Source organism: Ischnura elegans, chromosome X (genome assembly GCF_921293095.1).
Source record: "Ischnura elegans chromosome X, ioIscEleg1.1, whole genome shotgun sequence".
Lineage (NCBI taxonomy): Eukaryota > Metazoa > Arthropoda > Insecta > Odonata > Coenagrionidae > Ischnura > Ischnura elegans.
In genome coordinates, this window is record NC_060259.1 from 90,642,456 (window position 1) to 90,665,767 (window position 23,312).

At 39.2% G+C, this 23,312-nt stretch overlaps 1 protein-coding gene across 1 annotated transcript; it reads right to left on the reverse strand.

Annotated features, from left to right (window-relative positions):
* Positions 1-1,922: 1,922 nt before the first annotated feature.
* Positions 1,923-20,223, reverse strand: LOC124171012 (protein gooseberry-like). The gene is made up of 7 exons (XM_046550140.1): positions 19,815-20,223; positions 16,980-17,293; positions 15,076-15,211; positions 12,412-12,583; positions 9,288-9,523; positions 4,902-5,319; positions 1,923-2,947 (listed from the first exon to the last, which is right to left on the reverse strand). Exons 1-7 carry the CDS (start codon positions 19,867-19,869, stop codon positions 2,725-2,727), a joined length of 1,554 nt encoding a protein of 517 aa, XP_046406096.1. The 5' UTR covers positions 19,870-20,223; the 3' UTR covers positions 1,923-2,724.
* Positions 20,224-23,312: the final 3,089 nt, after the last annotated feature.

A 23,312-nucleotide genomic window follows, 5' to 3' on the forward strand; every position in this document is an offset into this window, starting at 1 on the left:
CGTTAGCGTTTGGGGTTAATACAATAGTAGGGGTGCTAAGTAATTAACCTCTGACTGCGTGAATACAGAAAAATAGTGTACGTTGTGAGAAAAATGACTGATTTGATTTCGACGTTGTCTTTATTACATAAATTTACTATTTGGGGGACAGACTTTCTATTCCTAAAAACTCCGTTCGGAATAACATCTCCATTATTTTATTGTTTCAGCTGCACCAGGAAGTATGACGTATTATTTCCTATATTCTTGTGATATTTTATCCTTAACCGATTATTTTCATAAATTATGGCATTGGAGCGTAATTGGATCTTCGAACTACAACAATAGTTTTTAATTGTTGCTCCCAAGATTACTCTCCTACCTCTATCCGAAATGTCAGCTCTCTTGGGAAACTTTTATCTGCTATTTCATATTCAAATGTGTACTTCAATTTCGCTGCAGCAACAGCGAACATTGAAGTACACTTTCGTCACCTCCCGCTTCTAATTTCGTGCCAGTTTCAGTATTCCATTAGGTTTTATCTAATTATTTTTGGTGATTTCACTTTGTTTTTCTCTAGTATTCCTATTCCTCCCACCTTTTTAAATGTGGTTTTAATTAAAATCCTTCTTACTTGTTGTGAAAAATATGAAATTTTTTAGGAAATAAAAATAGTTTTTGTTTCTTGAACCTTTTCGTTATTTAAATTATCACGAAATATAATTTTTTAAATTTTATGGTTGCTTGAAATAGTACGATCGCATTTTTAATGTCGGCAAGCTGCTGTTTATGAATTTTATGTTTGCGTGTACATTTCATCCATAATTTCGTTACCATGTCTATGTCTCGAATCTTATTACGAAAGAGATCGAATATTGACGACTACATACCAAAACTAGGACACCGCATTCACTTTTTGATTTCCTGCTTTGCATTTTAGTTGTTGCCTTTGTACGAAAAGTTCATCTTTATCCTTCTTTTAATTTGCGCTTGTTTTATGCTGAGTATTGTGGAATTTGCCTGTTTGAAGTATGATTATCCACGGATGTGGAAAACAGGAAAAACCTGGAATTCACATGGAATCTTGGTTTTATGGAAAAACTGACGAAATACATTAGGAATAGGTGGGTGTCCCAGAAAATTGGCTTTTGTCTCATACAGCGACCGACGAAAGCTAACTCAATGCTTTGGCTTCTGGCGAATCATAAAGTACATTTCGCATAATAGAGTAAAATAATAGATTTTTTATAATTCCCCTTAAAATCAAATTCTGTTAGGATAGTGGCTTACGTGATATTCGTTTTTTGTTCATTTACATTCAGCTCATATTTGGATACTAGATAGCAGAGCTGTTTGGGTATTGGAATGCAGTTCTTCGTCTATCCGGATTATTTCGTGGTGTTAAATGCGATGCCATATTGAGAACAATTAAGGAAGACAGCTGTTGGAGGAAGTAGTAAAGAGAGTCCACCATGGCATTTTTGTAATTACCAGGATTATGAAATAAATCTTATGCTCTTTTTTTCTTTATTTGATTGTATGTGAGCCGAGTTTATAAAGAATACGTAGATGGATTATTGGGCATCATGTGATTTGGCTAACATGCATGAGTAGATATAGTTTATATCATCTCAAGACGTTACAAAATCAACATAACCGGACTGAATTCCCTTTGAAATTAGTTTCTACTCCAAGAGCCATATTTTACCAAAAATGCTCGTACTTAGGACGGAAAGCACCTAGGATAGCAAAACAAAACTTCTGGATAATCTGGAAATCTCAGTAGACAGAGTATTTTACAGAGTATTTTAATTGTTAGACGGAGGACATTCTGAAATGGAATTGATACAACGTGAACTGATTGTTGCTAATGACCCTTAACTATTGTTTAAAAAATATTGAGGAAAACATGTTCATGTTTTCAAAATGATGTGAGACATGGTTACGTTCCATCAACTGAACAAGTTTATTACATATTAGTAAATACAAATAACATAAACGCAAATAAAAAGCACGTGATTATATTCAGCCAAGGAATAAATTAAATTGATATATCATTGCAAACAAAAGATTATTAATTCTGAAAATATGTACCACATAAGGAATTAAAACACATAAAAATGAGTAAGCACTTCTCGCGTCATATTTTACAAGCGTCTGTGAGCCTCTCAATTTCCTATTTAAGTTCTAACTTAGCGTCAAAACACATTAATTACATTCTAAACGAATTTGATTGAAAGATCTTGCAGTTTCTTGCAATGTATCAAAAATAATTTTTATCATAAATATTCACTTCGCTTCAAGCACTCTTCATAATAAGTCATTCCCACTGAAATTGTAAATTTCATATTTTTCATTTTTCACAGCATCGTAGGTGAAAAAACGCCACTTATCTTCTTTTATGGTACGTAAGAAATCCAAGTGACAATTAAAAATCCGTAACACATCGGAAACGCTGCACAAAAGAGTAGGAGAATGCTGCTGCCAAATATGGTACTTGGAGAACACGATCACTTAAAATGTCTAGTGAAACATCGCCGACTGTTGATATCACCGTAATTGAATTCCATTAATCCATAGCGAAGAGCCCAAGTCCTCTTAGGATGAAATATCTTGATGTTAGCTCTCGATGCTTGAAGGTTGATCCATCGGCAATCTATGTTGTGGTAAAGATGTTGTTTTCGTGGCTAAACATGTTCGGAAATGTTTGCAACTGCGCAGCGTCGGCGAGGTAGCACACCGGAGTTAGTGGACGCGTCCGCACATGAAGCCAGTGTCCACAGCTCCGCTTCCTAGCTGGCCACCGAAGTACGGGTATCCGGACTTGGCTTCTGCGGGTGAATGGTGGTGCGCGTGATGGTGGCCGTGGTGCGATGGGTGGTGAGGGTTGTGGGTGTGGTGACCATGGTGCGTGGGCGGTGCCAGGGTCGTGCCACTGCCGCTGGACCCGTACGCGCCGCTGAATATACTGCTGGGCAAGGAGAGAAGGAGTTTGATTAAAGACATTTGACGGATTATATGAAAGGAAGTGGCACTTTTCTGCAATAAATAAAAGTGGGAAATAAATAAATAGTTAAATGCGTAAAACGCGTTTCGGCTCACATAGCCAACACAAACAACTACGAACCAAAGCCAGCAACTAGCTGGTTCAGGACTTGAACCAGAACGGGTCTGTGAGCCGAAAGGCGATTTACACATAAAATTATTGTGGAAACGTTCAACTGTTTTTCATTTCAATATGTTGAACTTCCACTACATCACACCTGAATTGGTCGAATATGTTTTAAGGTTGTAAATCGTGAATAATACGTATCACTTCCTCTTGATGAATCTTTTTTTGATCTCTGAGTCAAGTGATTTGACTCAGAAGTTGGGTTGGGTCGGTGATGGTAGATTTCAACCCAGTCTAAGTCACAGCCATGCAAAGTTCACGTAATCAAGATGGAGGGATCAATTCCTGGGCCGACTCAAATTCCCGGGGTTCAGGTGTGAGAGTGTCTGAAGACTAACATCTTGGAATATTCAGGGCATATATTATTGATCCTTTACTAAGATTTATCTTTATCTCAAGTTTAATGGACTCGTAAATCTGCAGAGATTAATGGGGCACAGAAAAGTCTTTAAAAAATTTCATGAAGCCCAATTGAAAAATCAAGTAATTTTACCTCAGTAATGTTATTATTAAAGACATAATCAATTGTACACTTTACCGACGTTACTTTTTCTTCCTGAATGAGTTTTCTACGGCAAGTATCGTCCGGTGCAGGATTCGGAAACATGGAAATTTACAGCGCAAAGCTTGTACAACCTCAAGCTTTTCATGAGGGAATGCATTTTTTTGCTGACCGTGTTTTATATTTATTCCTGACGTACTAGTTTTCTAAAATTTTAACATCACTTAAACGCCACTATTATGTTGAAACTTTCAAGGTATTAATAAAAACACTTCGTCAAAAATTAACTGTTTCTCTTACATAAAAATTTTACCTCCATAAAATAAAATTAAAATTAAAAATATGAGCATAATATACACGTTTCTCTGTCATTATGTTACACCTTACATGTTCAACAAGCAGTGTGACTGGAAAAAGACCGATCAAGCGAGTGACATCATCTAACTTTAACAAAATGAGTTCAAAGAGTCGCTTATTCTTAGCTAGAGGCACAAGTTTCAGTGAACCGTGGTAATGTATCAGGTTCGACGAATTTGTTTCCATTATTCTAAAAAGGGCTATAATGAGCGTCTACAACTTATGGAAAGCATACTTCTTTCTGCTCTATAATCATACATATATAAACATGGTGGAACTGAAGTGTGGTTTATTTAGGCTTAAGGAACTTCGCTTCTTCTACTCTGAGTCAAAATGTATCAGGTGCGTTCGTTTTTTTTCTTGCCAAATTATGATAGGAAAAGTCATGTTGTGCATTTCTTTACCCTTCACGTTCTCTAAAAGTTAATCGTGTGGTAAATATTATACTTATTTAAATTTTAAACAAGTGAGGTGCATAGCTGGGTTCACATACTCTTCCCGTCACTTCACCGTGAATGGTTTTAGATCTGAGAAGGTGAGAGTAGAAATTGATCTTATCTGTGATTGGGAAGCGTAAAAAAATGCGGGTGAAACATGCCATCAATACTTCTCGAGCGAAGTTGGTAAGGAGCGTTTAGAAAGGCTCATTTTTTTGCATTTCAAGCAATAACTAAATTTAATTTTAATTTTTTGACATACAATGTCTCCAGATTAATTAACCTTGAAATGATTACCAACATTTCTTATTACCTTGAAATCAAGGTATCGGAAATTACATGAATTGACTTCAAGTTGCTTAAATTCAACTCTTCTCTAATGCCTCAAGCGTTCTTATATTTTCTGTGTTGGAGACGTCAACGACTGTTGTTACGCTGTGTTGCGCACACTTACCTATAGTTATCTGTGAGTGCTCCGGGCCATGCGTCCGTGGGCGACGCCGTGTGGACTTTGCCGCTTGCAGGCCGGCCCCATGCGGAGCCTTGGGAAGAGCCCTGCACCACGGACTGTGCCATGCCGGGTGCCTGCGCCTGTCCGGACATCACCATCGGCTGCTGCGATTGGTGGTGCGCGTGGTGGTAGGCTGTCAGCTGCGAGCCACCCGCACCGCCAGCACCCGGGTCGCCCACGGCAGCAGCAGCCGCTGCGGCTGCGGCCGCGGCAGCCGCCGCGTACGCGTTGTAGCTGAGGGCCGCGGGCGGTGGAGCGTCGTAGGGTGTGGCGCTAGTGGCACCCGTGGCGACCGGGGGCGGCTGATGATGGTGAGCGGCGTGATGCGGTGGGCCCCAACTGGAGACGTGGCCAGCCGCTGCTGTGAAAACAGGAGAGTGGCACTCAGCGATGTAGCACTATGCTTGTGATGCGAATTTGACAACTAGCATCGTTATCTCGACTAATAGAGCCAAACTGACTGTGGAACCCACAGTCAGGTTGACTCTGCTGCGCTACCGGGCGTTGCCTAGTTGTGGCTTGCCGTTTGTCTCCTGTTTTGTGGGAAGGCTTTTTTTGGTCTCTTTTTGCACACGACTATACGCAATGTCAAGCTACAGCGCTGGGACCAAGTTTCAAATGTGCGTGCACAGATTCGGCGTCGAACGCAATAAATACTATCCTTCCTACACTTGGTAAAGCTTTGAGGTAAAACCTTTACTAAATATCACCGGACTGTGAAAACTTACTTTTCCAGGAATTTTGTTGGAATACTATTTGTAAGAACATGTTATCTAATTTAACCAAATTTGACCTTATTATGCCATAAAACAGAAAAAATACGTCGAACTCATTATGCATGTAGTTAACATGTTAGCAGTTAGAAACTTGTCAAACCTATGCTGCGAGCTACCAGAGTTGGCACAGTTTAAGGCATGCCCTCTCTCTGACGAAGTTAAAAGTTTATTAGTGGGATATAAAGTTTAGGCTCTTTCTGGTCACATCCATAGCCTTTCACAGAGTAGTTTGATGATTATCCTTTAGAGTGTAAGTTTTCGGCTGTGAAGTGCTGAAGTATGATTACTGAAAAAAGATCCATTTTTTAATCTCATCACTGGTATTCAGCGCAAAGGGATTATTTGGCGATCTTGAGGCGCCAACAACATTCCTTTTGTCGTAGGAATTAACTGCCTAGAGAACATTGATTATGTTTTCAATGAGTGTACTATAAAGAGATCATCCTAGCTTCTTCGAGTTACAAATATTATACTGAGGGTTAATGATATTTGCTGATCTGGGAGGGTGTGCTTAAATCGTTCGAGATTTATTGTAGCACGCAATAATCCAGGATGTTCATTTCTTCATTGTTGGATGAATCCTTGAGCATTTAATGGAATCGTTATTAAACGATTCAAGCACACGTTTCCTGTACTCAAGTCAATTCGGCTGGTATAAATATATTCTGCAGGCAGCAGCTGGCTTACAATATTTTTTTCGTTTCTAAGTCAGATCTAATGACTAGAAAAACCACAGAACTAAATTTTATATCTTCCTTGCTAAGTAATTTATTGACATTATTGCGAATGAAAATCAAAGTAGGTTTCTTTTTCTCCTCTTAACTAGTTACATTTGTGTAATATCCATTTGAACCGAAGATTTATTCGGAATACAAAGCTAGGCTACAGAATGGTCTGTTATCGAAAGAACATGATCGAGACTGATGACAAAACTGGAGAGTTGGATATAAACATTACGTCACCACCTGCCTACCTCTTGCCAAATGCGTCAAAGCCACCTCGGTGCAACGTACCGTTGGAAAAACGTACTTTCTAAAATTCACTGCAGCAGAGATCGAAATTCCTTTTAAAAATCGGAACGAGATGTGAACTCGGGCTCTCGAGGTGAAATTCAAGCATTTCTGAGACGAACCCTACCCCATTCCAAAAAAGATCCTGGTCATCGTATTTTAGCATTTCTCCTTTTTTGGTTGGGCCATCCTCCCGTGTATCGCACAGCTCTTAGGAGGATCTTTCCATTGAGACTCGCGAATCAAGCCTGCCAGTGGACAGCCGTCTGGGCGCGGCAACTACATTGCACTTCCATATGCGCTGCGCTACTTTGATGTCAAGTCTTTGCCAAGCTCCTCCCTCGGGTGTGATCTGAACCTCTTCCCTACCCAGGGCTACCCTGTTTCACCCAATGAACGTCTACCCATTCAATTACCCCATCATCCTCGTCTGTGTATCAAATGTGAACCGGTTTTCTCTCGTGGAGGACATGCGCTCTCCAAAGATGGAGATGGGGAGTCTGTGAGTACGTGTGCAATGTAGGACGAACCCACTTTTCCTTTTTCAATTATGTCTTTCAAAGGAAGTAAGAATGATCATTTTTGGGAGTCGGAAGTCGTTATCAATAATGTTTACATAGTGGTTCCGTGAAACCATACTTGACGTCCAAAATAATGCTTTTAAAGTCCGCAACATTTTCTCTAGCTTTTATCATCGGTAACTAAGCTTGAACTTATGTAGTGAAATTTAAATACCGATTTCCGAAGGACAATTTTTTCCTAATGAGGACCACTGGGCGTGTAATCCTTTGATTTACGCGCACCACTGAGATGTCTATTGGGAGATTTTGGAAAAAATTTCGTCCATAAAATATTCTCATTCGTTGCGTGGTAAAACTACAGTTGCGAGCACTTTAGCACGGAATATAAGCCTCAAGGCAGTCTGAAAATGTTGGATTATACGTGAAAGTATGTGCTAGAATTATTTTATGTCTGATGCCAGGCGTCTGCGAACGAAAATGAGTAAATGGTTTTCTTTCGATGATGGCATTGCACACGTTAAACAATCATCCATGAATGTGTTTAAGGTATGTAACTGCCCCGGAAAACGCAAATGAAAGTAAAAAAAGGTTTAATTTGCATCGATACTTGGACTGGGATCGTCAGAAATTGAAATATTCTCCTGAGAGTTTTTGACCATTCATCATTTCATCCGGAACATATTTCAGTTTGCACGCAAAATTTTCAATAATGTTTAGACGGGTTAATTATCCAACGGTTTACGTATTAGAAATAAAAGTAGGTGGGTAAAAATAGAAATTCCTTCACAATAATTAACTAGCTTAACCGCTTCGTGCCTAAAGGACTTCTTCTGGTTCATAAAGACGCAGGCTCCCCAAAAAAATATACTTCTCTCCTGGATTTGCATAGGCGATCATTTTATAAGTCTTCTAGACTTGTTTGGAATGAAGGAGGCTGTAATTCAACCTAACTATAATTTTTTGTTTCTTTGACACAAATAATTCCTTTTGGAACTAGCTCTATACTTGTTTTCTTTAGGCAGGGGTACCTATGGTGGGCTTTATAACACTCTGATTTAATAATGAATTTTCTAGAAATAATTACTTTGAAATCCTAAGATTTTTTTACTATTCGTCTACTAAGTAGTTTAAGGAGAGCAGTCTTAAGGCCAGTTTCTAAAAATACTTCAATAAGTATAAATTGGTTCTTGACGAAAACATTTAGTACACAGCTTTTGGCCATTTATAGAATAAATTGCCATGGACTGGACGCCATCATTCATTCTTCTGCAGAACTACGACTGCAATATTTCGGATAAAGGTCTTGAAATTAGTTGAGTCGTTTATTAGCTGTGTCGATATCTTTTCCAGAGTTTACTTCTCAATATCAGACAATATGCACGTTATTTTTCGCTCCAAGGAGTCATCTTCCATGATTCACGGTTAGAACTAATGAAACGCGGAAGCGAAGCGCAAAAAAAGGGTGAATACGGCACTGCATATTCCTGAAATGCCTGGCTAATTTTCTCCTTGATTTAAAATGAACCACACCTTGCGATAATTATTGCGTTTTAAATGCACGCAAAATTGTCAATGGGGTATGGACGGTTGTTTATCCAACGAATTACGCATTGGAAATGAAATTTGCTGGATAGATATCCTAATTCCTTCAGAATAGTGAAATAGCTCCACCACATCGCGGCTAAAAGAGTAACAATATATTTATGTCATAAATGTATATATATGCTATAAATTAATTACAAAATTACATGGAATAATTCCTTGAATATGTTTTAAACTCTCGGAAACCTTTTTAATTTTAATTTGGCTTATTTTTTCTTATGTGCATCGCCATTAACGCATGGGTACTGGAAACTGGCGCGAAAAGATCCCATTGAAAAATTTATTGATATTTTATATTCTATAAACCAGCATTTTAGTATAATCCTGAGGATGAAACTCTTCCATCTATCTGTGAAAACCTCTTTAAGTGTTAGGGAAGTGAGCAGAATGATACAAATATGAATATGGATTTCAGCTTACCGTGCGCTGCGGCCGCTTGGAAGTTGACGGCGGCTGAGGCGGTGTCGGTGGACGGCGTTGAAGTGTACTGCGAGGCTTGTGAGGCCGTTTGTTGCGTGGTGGGCGGGAAGGCAGCCGACTGGTGGAGCGACGTCACCGAGTTGAATGCGCTCAGCTGCTGGCTGTTGAGCTGCTTGCGAAGCCTCGCCCTCCGGTTGCTGAACCACACTTGCACCCGCGCCTCCGTCAGCTTAGTCCTGGTGAGGGAATTATCAAGTTAAATTATGACATGGGATATATCACTTACACTTAAAATTATATACAGTCAATTTCACAGAAAATCAATGAATGGAGCTGAAAAAGGATGCAAGTGGGGAAAATTTATTTTTTTCGAAAATGTATCTATTTTCTATGCGTAATAATCCACGAAATATATTTTAAACTCAACCCCTTCCACGCTATTCCATCATTCTCAATGACCTACCTTTTTCCGAATGTGTTCTTACGATCGTTTCCTTTTGAGGGCGACACGTACCCATTAAAATATTGATGTAATGTAAATTTGTTTTCGTTAGAAAAAATAATATTTTCAATGTCGTTTATTACTAATGACTGCATTATTTCTTCCAAATCCTGTTTGGAACCACAATTCACCCCGTGTAGCTAAATTACGTGCTGATACCTATATTGAAACATGCATTGATATTTGCAACTGATACCTTGTGGTTTACGAATAACGGTAGGAACAAAAACTTTTGGCCTTCGGGATCCAGATAATTGGTACCAAGCTCTGTATATCCTTTCTTGATTGTTCATGCGATTTTGAAATCGGCGGAGTTGAAATTATCGATCAATTTTCCTCCGTTGAATAAATTCACGTTCATTCATAAATAAGTTCAAATTAGACTGAAAATATTCAGTTGATGCCTTAACAGGAGCTTGCTTATTTACGGTCATTGCTAACAATATCTGTCTCAGAAAGGTTGGAATGTGGAATTCAAACCACTAACTCCATGAATATGATGTAAACCCTCGGCAAACTTTGAAGGGGACTTGAAGTTTCTGTGTTCCTAAGCGTCTTACCAAGTGAGTGTTATTCTCTTCACCGTGTAAGCTCTCTTGTGACTTTGATTGACTATCGCTTTTGGTTCACCGTTCCAAAGACAATACGGAAACCATGTGCGATACGCGTGCGTTGAATCGCCATAGTTGAAAGTCATTGCAACAATTGACATCCCCTCTTTGATGTAATGAGTGACATTATTTACGCTCTTAGCGTTCCAAGGTTGTCACCTTGCTGATTTAATTTCTCTGATATTATTCAAAATGTCCGTTGACTCTTAACTGAGGTAAGGGGTAAAAGTATGAATATAACCATTATATCTGTATGTAAAGGACTCTACTATGCTCGGCAGTTATCAGAATACTACTGCTGTTTTCGCATCGGCTTAAGCTTAGCTGCTTTACTTATCGTAGTCGATAACACCCAATCATGTCCCCGTTGCACTTAAAGAAGCATACATATCCCTGGCATTATTTTGAGGGCATCAAGGACTATTTTCTGGTTGACAACGGAGTACGCTAATGTTGTAATAAAAAAAATATATGTCATAACAGAGTATAACATTATATTCTCTTTGGCTTTCGTATAATGAAATAACAAATAACTTGTCTCTACACCACGCCAATTTGAAAATTGTAGCTCTTTGTTAAAATGCGGAGTATTTTCAAATTAAGATGAGTGTACAGCGGCTCTCATTCGATTTTCTATCTTTCGTTCGATAGTGCTTTTTAAGGCTCTGAGTTCTTATTCTATGATAATGTGTGAATAATAATTTTCCCTTGATGTTGATCTATTCGTGAGTAAAAAGTTTAATCACACATTATTTTTATAAAATGGGAACCAAACGCAAGCATTCTTCTTTATGATTTTTTTCATTTAGGGAGGAAATTAGTGAAATATAAGTTGGCTGGCAGTTTTCCACAAATACTTAAGTCAAATTTGATGACCGGTTTCAATATTTTTCCCCCTTCGGGACATTAAAAAACATATTTTACCAAGTTAGTTTGTTCTCCTAGAGATAATGTGAAATTTATTTGCATAAGATGAACATATCAGTCAGCATTACAATAAAATCTGAAATAATTGTTATTATATTCGATATAATACTAAATGTATTTAGACCGGTCGTGTAGTGAAATTAAAGTAGCAATTTTTGTGAAACGAATTTCAATTGACTTATATGTTAGAATCCCGGAGAGCATGATATGCTATTGGGTAGATCACTTGCTGCTGATCGAGGGGAGCAGGTTCAAATTCCTGAGATGCCATCAAAAATCCCAAATAAAAATCTTCGAAGTGCATGGTGGCCCAGGGAAAGGAGCTGCTCCCTAGCCAGAATATGAGAAGTTCATACGCCTGTGGCCTAGTCTGGGGTGAGCTTTACCCTAACCTAACCAAACCAACATTCGAGATGAATCAACGAAAGAGTGAGTTAGAATTAGGGATGGACGGATCCAGGATTTTTTTCGGAGCCGGATCTTTCGGATCGGTTATTTTCGGATCATAATGCATTTCGAAATTCCTGACGCTGAGATTCCCCCGATAATTGTTCAATCTCTTGGGAAAAGTCACACTATGTGCCAGTCATATTTTGCCTTCATTATTTTCCACGGCTGAAATTCTGCGTAACCTCTGCGAGAACTTTCAAACAAAACGGTTCCTGAGTAGGAAAAAAATCACATGCGACGGTGCATTCGAGTATAGAATCGGAACTCTTTCCACCCTTATGGGGCGTTGCATTCACTGAAGCTATTATTTAAAATTTCGGATCCAGATCCGATGTCTTCCGCGACTTTGGATCCGATGTATCCGATGAAGGGCAATATCCGCGAATATTTTGATCCGAGGTATCCGATCCGACCATCCCTTGTTAGAATCCCACCAGATTAAGCCTGAGACAACTCTCTGCGTAAAAGTTTCTTGGTTGGATAACTGTTGCTGATACCACTTCTTAAAAAGTTGGTAAAAGTAACAGCTACATCTTAAAAAATAAACAAGTGGGATGAGTAACAGCTATCTAGTCTAGAAACCTTAAAATGGAATAGCAGGTGAGTGAATTTTCTTGGCGGAGAGGCAACTCACTTTTGAGCCAGCTCTTCCCGCGTGTACACGTCCGGGTACTGCGTCCGCTCAAACGCCCTCTCGAGCGCCTCGAGCTGTTCGGCCGAGAAAGTGGTTCGGCTCCGCCTTTGCTTCCTCTTGAGCGGGATGCCCGGCTCGCTCTCCGTGTCCGAGTCCTCATTGCTGCTGGTTCCTGAAGAGGACACTGTTATCATTAAAATGAGAGATATGGAATTACACTCCTAAAAATGAGCAAGTCAACACAAACATGTAATTTCATTCCAGGGGGTTGGGCCGCTGCATGGAAGGGTAGCTAGGGCAAGAACGCTCCCATATTATGTTTAAATATCCCCTGGCCTAAACCAAAGAATAAAAATTTCTCACGCTCCATAAGGTACTCATCCAAATCAAATTATTTCTACTGGCTACTAATTATACAGTACAAAATGTATGAGCTTATTTGATAGTATTGGGTGATTCCCTTTGGATGGAGTCAAAATGAAATATTTTATTTCCCTCTCCGTTTCTGTATATTGCGGTCATATTGCAAAACATTCAAAGGACGCATAGGCTGAAGTGTTTAATACCCTGTAAACATGATACTTAATACCGATGATTACTTAAAAGTAATTATACTTCTTAATGAAAAATATGTAATGAAAACTTTGCAAATCCACATAAATATAGTTGTGAGATATTGTTTTGAAATTTTGTTGATTTATGTGGAATTATGAAGTATTTTACTTTTCATTATGTTAAGGGGATTTCATAAATTTGCGCCTGACACAAGGAATTATAATGGTACGTAGACTTAGTACATGTTTATCTATGCATTATATTCTCTACTCTTCGTATGTACGGTTATTATTCCTTACTTCTTGGAGACATAAGGTGGCTAAAACCCTGAATCTCAAATCCTATTGCTTTGATTTGTTAATTATTGTGAGATCGTATATCTATCGTTGCTTATTAAACTAGAAAAGAAAATCCGTTACTTCGTACTTTATGACTTGAATTTACGAAAAGTCCCTAAATATGATTGGCATACCACTGTTTTTCAAGGGTTAAGTAATTTTTCTTGCCTGAAATGGCTCATTATCCCACTTGTGGTTAAAATAAATACTTGATTCATTGCTGATGGCTGTTAAATAAATTGGTATCGCTCAATGGAATGATAATTAAGATTTGCTAGATCAGTGATGCGTGATACCCTTTGGCTAAGGAATTCAAGGAGAACCAAGGCAGCTAGGATATGATAAAAATCAAATTATCAGGCTCGACGGTAGTGACATATATAATATTGGATGAATGTTTATTTGTGCTCCCTAGCAATCTATTAGAGCAAAAGGCAAATAACATTTCCATATTCTGCTCGGAAACGATAAATACCTAACAGACGAAATATGGAGAATGAAAAATACGAAATATATGAATTCAAAGGTTATAACGAAATCAATACGAGCACTCACATGAATATAATATTTTAACTACAGCGAAATGAAAGTAGTTGACAAACATTCATTCGGTTCTTCAAATAATGGTACAATTTTGAGTACGAATAAAATTAAAGATATTATCTCAGAGGCAGAAGATTAAAGCTAGTTTTCAAAATATTTTTTTTCGAGGGATACATTTTGCTGAATAGCTTGTGAAGTGACGGTGACTTCCCTGTATTCATGATACTCTTGAAGAGGCAAAGTGTGCATAGGCTCCCCTCGACTGTGGCAAGTGGGGTCGACCTCAGAAAGGCGTGCCCAGGCGGGTGGATTCCATCCTCTTCCCATTCAAGGCGACATTTATTTTGCGCTGATTCTCCAGGGGCAATATATTTTTGCAGTCCATTCTCTGCTGCGTCTCCTGGCTGAGCGGAGTGAAGTGGCCACCGCCTTAGTCAAACACACGCCCCCCGTCATTTGGACCGGACCAATACAATTTACAGCCTTTGCTGAAGTAGCAGTCTTCTCGCCATCAAATCTTGAATATAGCTATGGACGATACTTGGTTTGGTGAAGCGTTTTTATCAAATTTACCTACTCGAATATATATTACTATTACTATTACTCGAAGCGTTTTTATCAAAGTTACCTACTCGAATTTTCTCAGACCAATACTACGATAAATCATTTTATAAATGACATGTTTTCTATTCACGTCATAGATAATTTCATTTTCCTTAGTAAAAAATATATTTACGAATCTTGTATTCGACTATTTTTCCAACTTAGTAGACTAGAGACTCAAACGACGATAATTCATTCACATTTTGTTCATGATCCGATTCTGTAAATATATTTGCACTTTACTTGCGGATTCGCGAATGGAACTGTGCGTACTCCGCATTCTAATTACTTCGTAACCGGTAAGGTATATATTTAAACCCATGAAATAGCCTTCAAGTTGAAGTTTGGGGAAAGCTTTAAAAAACGATTTGGGGGTTTCATCGAAAAAGTGATTTTCAAGGTAAGGATTATATAGTTTTCCGAAAACTTGATCGGTTAATAATAATATTATGACCACCAAACAAGCGTTTTTCGGTGATACCAGTTACCTGCATTTTTAAAAATTTTAGTTGCATACGCACAAGCCGAACATCGCTCTTGTGTTTATATGCTCAGAGGGGTTATCGAAGTGAGCAAAATTCTGGGCTTAAAATGTCACGAAACCTTTGAGCTCCCGATAACTTACCTAATATGCCGTCGATGGAGTGGTTAGTGTGTGGGTCGGAGCCGTCTTCCCGGCGGGTCGAAGTCCCTCCGCCTCCTCGGAGAAGTCGGCTGATGGAGCTCACGGATGGCGCGTTGCTTTTGTCGCATATCCCTTCCTGAAAATAAAATAGGCCTTGGATTACCTAATCAAACCAAAAAGCTAAAGCACCGACGTATTGCCCCAATGACTAGAGGCTGACGTACTGGCCCAATGAAAGCTAAAATTTCTTGTACCTTTCAATCCGGCGATTGTTTAGCCCTGATTACATTGTTATTTGTACACTCCGGGCGGCGTGGCGCCCCCAACGCGGAATGTCAGATTAATCGAATAAATATTCTTTGGGAACCCACAAAATTAGACGGCGAAGTCAGAACTGGGGTTTCCAAGGGGCGCGCGCACCGCTGTGAGTTTGTAAATATATTGTGGCATCAAATGATAAATTCCCTTTCTCGGATAAAATTACTGTCTGAATCACTCTATCAATCTATGCAGAATGTGAAGTCCCCCGAGTGTCGTTTAGCAACAAGAAGGCTTAATGAATAGAGGGGAAATAAAACAAATTTCGGTTATAATGTCAAGGCATTTTCGAATGATTACTAAAATAAATGAAAATTTCTAGGATTGAGCGTATAGCCGTAGAATACGTATTTTTCGGAAAATTTACAGACCAGTAAGATAACTAGGACCCCAAGTTCTCTAAATTTGTTGGAAAGGAAATCTTCAAGGAAAGACAAAGATTGTTTTTTTTATTCCTGGGTCAGACGAATTTTTTTCCTCCAAACGCTAAACCGTTTACTCATTTCTGATGTTGCGGGATTGAAATCTGCTGGTCTCTGTTGATGAGATTTCCCCTACCCCTAGCGTTTAGACGGGGGCTTACAGGCGTCAATGAATGTGGATTCAGTATTACATTTTCTGTGCTTATTATTAACATCATTACGCATCGATTAATTTTGATCATGGAAATTTCATGTCACCGTATCCCATCACATCCTCATATTGAGTGAATGCATCGACTAGGGTCCGAGTTTACTGGGTAGATTCTTTCTCTTTCGGTGAAAGTAGTCCGGGTATTTTAACGACTGTTTCATAGTGTATTTTCGGATAAGGACTGGATTAATCATGTAAAATAATGGGGGTGTCCAAAAACATGGGGAAAATTCTTGCTTTGCTCGTTTTTGGAATACAAAAGAGGAGGGATCCAAGATTTTTTAGGAATTTTTACGAGTATATTGAACATTAATATTACATTTGAAAACTCTACCATAGGTCACTGAATGTGCTCTGACCCGCGGTGCATTAAAAAAAGGTTTATAAAAGTCGCACTAAGGAAACCGACGGCTAAGCGATCCGAATTTTACGCAAGCTTATGCTGTTACTAGGACCGTTAACAGATATTATATTTGTGTAACATTATTCCCCCATTTCGTTACTTCTTAATTATCATCCTCACGTGTGCCAATTCCCTATTGTAAAAGTAAAGAATTTACATTCCTTTGCACTCAAAGACACGCTGAGAATATTTTTGACAACTGATTTACCCTTTCTAACCCAGAGCTGTTTTAAGGGGAAATCAAATTTCAAGATTTTTCATTTTGAAAACTTAAAAACTCTGCGCTCATAAATAATTATCGTGGCAGCTATATATTTCGTCTTTACAATTCACGTCACAAAATAATGCATAGTTTAGATATTTCCTCAATAGAACAGAAAACGAATACATTTTTGACGTTGCTTGGAAGCATCGTTGGGTTATGATGGGTTAAAAAGCGCGCAGAGTGTCAACGTGAATCAAGCCTTCACGGAACGGAGCGGTGGCTTCCGTATGCTGTCCCTTTGTTTTCGGAGCAGAGGGCGGAATCGTGCTTGCAGTGGGCGCTCACCTTGATCAGTCTCTCCCGGATCTCCCAGCTGAAGATGCCCGGGTGCTCGCGCTTGTACTCGTCGATGCGCCGTTCGATGCCCGGCGTGGCCACGCGTGGCTTGCTGCCGCCGATGACGCCCGGCCGAATGGAGCCCGTCTCCTGGTAGCGGTTCAGGATCTTGGACACGCATCCGTGCGAGACGCGCAGTTGACGCGAGATGACGCACGGCCGCACCCCCGCCGCCGCCAGCTCCACGATCTTCAGCCGAATGTGGTTGGGCAGCGGGCGGCCGTTGATGAACACGCCGCCCAGCTGGTTGACGCGGCCCTGGCCTGCTCCGAGACAAAGCGCGGTGGTTTTATCACATTGCATTGAGCACAACAACACTTAGGCATCATGTATGCAAGTCATTCATGCGAAAATTAATGTTTTCCGGCGATACTTTGTGGAATTTATTGAAGATTTTGAATGAATAACATAACATTTATTTTTCAACAGAATATTTTATTGAATCATGACCATGGTTTCAACTGGTCACCAGAAGATGACGTTAACCGTCAAGACTATGGCCGTGATTTAATATATGAGTATAAGGTATTAATTTAAAAAAGTCATTCATACTACTTATTATCAACACTTTTTCCATGGTTGACTAGAATTATCGTCATTTGGAAACGTCAAATTAAACAATTTTAAAGCATACCAAAGGTATTTGATAGAACGTTTTCAGTTGTCACTCCTTACTCCCTTATAATGAATGGAAATATCGTATGTTTCGTTGGGTAAAGTGATATGTTAAACATTAGTATTTTAAACATTTTTAACCCTAAGGTACTTCGCTCAAATTGGTACATATTTTCACTCTCAATACCTCTACCTAGGTACGTTATTCCACTACTTTCAAATACCTCATTACGCAATTCGCAATTAATACTTTCCTCGAATTATCCAAATATTTCATAAGGAATATTAACGTCTGTCCGATTTCATTACTACAAGCGATTCTGATTTATCATGTCCCAAGTTCAGTGCTCATTCATCAGTGGGTATTATTTTCACAGATGGGCGACTAGTTAATTTCTTATTAGTCACGCACAATGGATTCATATGGAGGACACCATCCACTGAAGTTGAATGAAAGGGAGTACCCCTATGCTCGTAATAAACCCGTACCCTTTCATTACCCGAAAACTTATAGCTCACCATTTCATTTCACATTGTAACTATTGAGTCATCAGAACTGAATAAATTCCACCGCCTTCAAACTAAAATCGGAAAAATTGCTGAAAACGTAATTCTTTTCATCCAGTAAATTATTGCAGCCCTAGGAGTATTCCCATTATTTTTAATTCAGAGACCTATGAGGACTTTATCTCATTTCATAAACTCGTGCATTTCCGCGATAAAAAATATATTTTACTAAGGAATCGCACTTGTGGATTGTTAATATTTATAATCAGTGGCGTTCACTGACACTGAGCAAGTCTTCTCATGCGTAGATAATCAATTTCATCGGAATTATTACGGATAAAGACGGAAGTCTTGTGGGAAGTTTCTTTGTCAGCTTTTTTTGCGACTTGATGGAGACTTGGGTCCGATAAAGTGCTAGTTTTGTGCGAGATGCAGTCTTAAGGTACTGTTCCTATCCTATCCTATGAGATATCGCAGTATAACATGGAATAGTTATTGTTTAAGTACATTTATTTCCTGTGATAATAAAGGTGGAATTGTTTATAAAATGTTTGCCTAGCCGTTGAAGCATTTCCTTTACCAAGGACCTTAATATAGTGAAGATTGCAAAATGAAGTTGGAAGAAGAAGAATTGAAATAGGCTTCAACACAATGGCGGTGGGGTGTGAGGGACTTGGTGTAAGGCATCCGGCTTTACCCCTACTTTCGGACTGGTAACGATATTTCGACGGCATATAGTTTACCATAGAGTCTCAGCTCTTAGCACAGTTTCCTTTGCACATTATAAAACCTTTTGTTCAACTTAAACGTGAACTGAAATACTAAGTGGCATTGAGAACGCGAGTTTTTTTGCGCTGTGATACAGGAAATTTTCAAAATAGCACCAAGGATTGAAGGAGTATTAAGGCAGCCAGTAAAATATGGCATGGACAGAAATTAAAAAGTAAACGAAAGCAATGACCATCAACAATGATGATGTTAAACATCGTTATTGTTGATGGCTATTGCTTTCGCCCTTGCACTCTGTTTCCCTTTTCACTCACTGCTCCATTGAAAAACGCTACAGATTTTCGTGAATTGCACATAAAATGTTCCTTTATTGAACAGAGCACTTAATACTGCAGGAGAAATTGAATTTCATCAGGAGTGATAAAGAGTTATATAATATTGCATAAAAGTGAAACTGACTCAAAATATTATAAATTACTTTTTTACATTGGATTGAACCCGGGGCCGATATATCGGCAATTTTAGCGTTTTGAGGTGAAAAATGAAAGCCTATGTATCGGAGACATGAGCATCTAAAGGTCAATGAAATAGTATCTATGAGATTAGTCGCTAGAAGCTGCTCAATGTATGCGTAGCTAACGACTAATTCATTTAGTGTTGTATGCATTTCTTACTGTAGTCTCTCATGAAAACTCTTCCTTGACTGGCAATGATTTCATCTGAACCTGGCATTATCTACACGGGAACACATTATCTAGGTTAACTTATTATTTTACTGTAAATAAAAAAATGCTCCAAATCCTGGGAAAACAAGAGCGTTCTATTATCTTTATTCGCTTTCTCGTTAGCCCAGGCGTTGAACTCTCCTGAAATCCTCGCGGTGAAATAGTAATCCCAGCTCGTAATAAAATCAAAAGTTAATTTACTAATTACCTTGAAATGGATATCCGGTAAAATAAGGCGCCATATTTAGAGTTGACACTGCCATTAAATTGTATCACCCTCGGGATTAACTTCGTACAACGTCGCTCGGTTCCTCTTGCGGATATGTCTTTGAGGTGGATACGATGCGTAACTCGTGATAAAAAGCACACCTTTACTCCTGGAGAAGAGTAAGTAGAAAAGTCCAGAGCACATGAAACTTGCGCCTTACGCGAAACACGCGCTGAGTTGTCTTTCGGGCGACGGATTGCCCGTAACTATCCAACCAACAACAGGCGGGCGACTCCTCGGCGGTCGCAGCTTCTCCTCCGGGGTTCGCGGGAGCCTTCCAAGTCTCCGGAGGGCGACAGAACACCTGTGGTGGTACAAGAGGGTGCCGTGGGACTGACCGGCTGCTTTGCAGTCCTCTCGTCAACTGATCCATGCTTCGTCCGGCCCACTCCCACGACCTCCCCGGAGGTCTTCCTCCTCGGAATCGGTCCCTTTGATCCTTGAGGACGCGACGCCATTGGTTGGCTCGCCCCCAGGGGCGGTGCTTCGCCCTGGCTCCTCCCACTCCCGTGCAGCCCTGCCCTCTTCTCCGGCTGGTTGCGGTGAAGCAATTGAAGACTTTCAAAACAGCATTTGTCCATTCAGCAAAGTTTTGAGACAAACTACTTTTTCTTTACACTTATTAATTTACGAAAGAGGTAAATGCGACTTTTCACCGTGAATGGGGTATGATACCATATTTTCAAAGTGAAAGCTCATGTAGCGAATATAATATACGAGAGAAACGTTCATCCTCAATCTTTGCCAAGTGGGCTAATGTCGTTTTATCATTCATATTGTCAGTTAATGGAGGCGTACGAATGAACTTATGCAGTTTCCAAAGCGTTCTATCATTATAAGTCAGTATTTAGGGATGATATCCATTCAATTCAGAGGTTTGATAGTGAAATCACCCATTATTAGACAAATATGAGCGATTTCCAGAGCTTTCCGTCATTATTATTTTTTATAGGTACACTTTCATTTGCGGACAGAATTTTGGGCTTTTCTATTTAGTTCAAGTGCAGAAACATCGTTCATTTCTTTTGTAATTAGCTTTATCACGTTACTCAGAACAAATCGATCAAAAGGTTTCGTAAGAAACATTCTTAGGAAACTAAAAATCGTAATACAAATTATCATTTGAATTCGATGATAAATATCATTAATAAAAGTAATTGTCAACATATTGTCGGGGATGCCTGGTATTTATTTCAATATGCTTCGGCCATACCTTGCGACGATTGTTCAATTGAACTTTTTCGCACTTTCAATTTTCACTCATAGCACTTTTAGTTATTTCTCGCACCATTCGTTTCCATATTTTTAGTAGAGATGACTTTATTTTGTTTAAAATCAAGTGAACCAAAGGAAGCACTTATCTTAGAAAACATCTCTCGACTTCACTTAAACTTGAACACGGAACTTACATTCATATGATGAATTCAGAATATGTTCTTGAATATATATTATGCCTATGCCTTTTTATGACGGAAAGGGGTGTATTTCAAATGGTAAGTAACCTGTTTTTGAATCTTGGTTTTGGCACAGTTGAATTATTTATCATCGTGGAGCTGTTTCAAAGAGCATAAATATATTCTCCTTACTGAATCGCCTGAACATATGACGAATGGAGAATGTGTAATTGCATATATATTATGCCTTTGCCATTTTATGACGGAAAGGGGTGTATGCCTATCTTTTCGTTTATCATCCTATTTCGCTGTACCCACCTTGCTTACTATGCTGAGTTTTATAGTTTTATTTCATTTCTGGGTTATATATCAGATCGTTAAGCTATATGAGTGGAAAATGGTCGTTGATTTTTTTCTTTGTGCAAAAGCCTATCAAATATGATAATCCATGAAATGGAGACAAGGCGCGAAGAGAGGCACCCCCATAACAAGGTCATTGGTTTCTCAAGTTCCAACCAAGAGACCGTATGCTACTTCCTATTTATCGTATTGAACTACCCAGCATAAGAAAAAATGTTTCAAGTGCTTTCACTTGAATAACTCGACTGTTAGCGAGTGGTACAGTGAACTCTTGGAATTCCAAAGGGAATTAATCCCAGTCGCGCGTCCACTTCACAAGACTTTTTCCGGCATTGCGTTGAAGTTTCCTTGAGCACGGGGTTGGATAAGCTGATGTCAAAGTGTACGGCGAGAAAGATGGAGCGCATCTGAATGGCCGTGAATGGGACTTTTATGAAGTTTCAATGAGAAATCAAAGGAATGGCTTCTTCTTTAAAATTTTGCATTATTATGTTGCCTTCACGTTGCAATTCATTGACTGATGATGGAAATATTGTGGTTTACCTGCTGTTTCATATTAATTGCTTTCAAAGTTGAAAACCAATTCGTTGGATTTTGATGTTTTGCGGTTCTAAGTTTAGCAAAACTACTGATTATAAATAGAATTTAAATTCCGTTTCGTAAATTGCTGACACGAAGTTCATTTTACTCTTTATAAGATTATTTTTGGTTCCAAAAGGCTGGTGTCCTAAAACTGCACCACTGTTGAAGTCACTTGCGGGGCACTATGTAGAATGTTAGAATAAATATTAAATAGAACCTCATGTCACCATCAGAGGGGTCACCATGCACCGGAACCGGAGTCGACCACACTCTCGAATTAAACGATGAAAAAATCGGGGTGGCTGATATGAGCAGGATTTGACTTTAGATTCACCAAGTACGAGTGCTGTTTTTTCAGATGGGTCATTAACAGAAGACAAAGTGATTGATTAAAAATTATTTCATTGCTAAATATTGAGTACACTTGTGGTGTCTTCCGACAAAATTGCCTCGGAAATTGAGGAATTAGTCGTGCCTGTGGACAAGATTTACTATACCTTCTTCATAGAATGTTGCCGTAAATGATCTCAAAATTAATTTGCCTTTGCTCTGAAGCTCATGCCCATTTGAATACTTCCCTCCTAGCCACGTCTTCATTTCAGCTCAAAGATAGATGTCACTCGGCACTAGGTTCACATTGCACGGTGGCTGATCGAAAATGTCCCATTGAAATTGCTCACGTAGCAATAGGGCTGCATCAGCGCTGAGTTGACGGGCGTTTTCATGGATCAGAACACTTCCAGAAGTCAGTATGTCCCTTCTTTTATTTTGAACGGGAATAAAAATTAAGTTTCACACTGTGTATCACATTCTAACCACAGTGCATTAAAAACTTCTCTTTTATGGGCGTAAAGGTTAAGATATGTCAATGATGAAGCAATTCGGCGAGTTTTCTGGCTGCCGCTCCGCAGTGCACACTTGGCGGGAGAATCAATTGAGGCGGTGTAGTTAATAAAAACCTTAAACTGACAACACACGGTTAGAAATGACTCGAGCGCGTGATGCGGAGGACTCGCAGTTGCCCTATCCGCCCAGTACCCGCCAATATGGTGTTTTTGCTTACGATCGGAGCTTAAAAAAACAGCCGTCGTAGAAGCTTCAT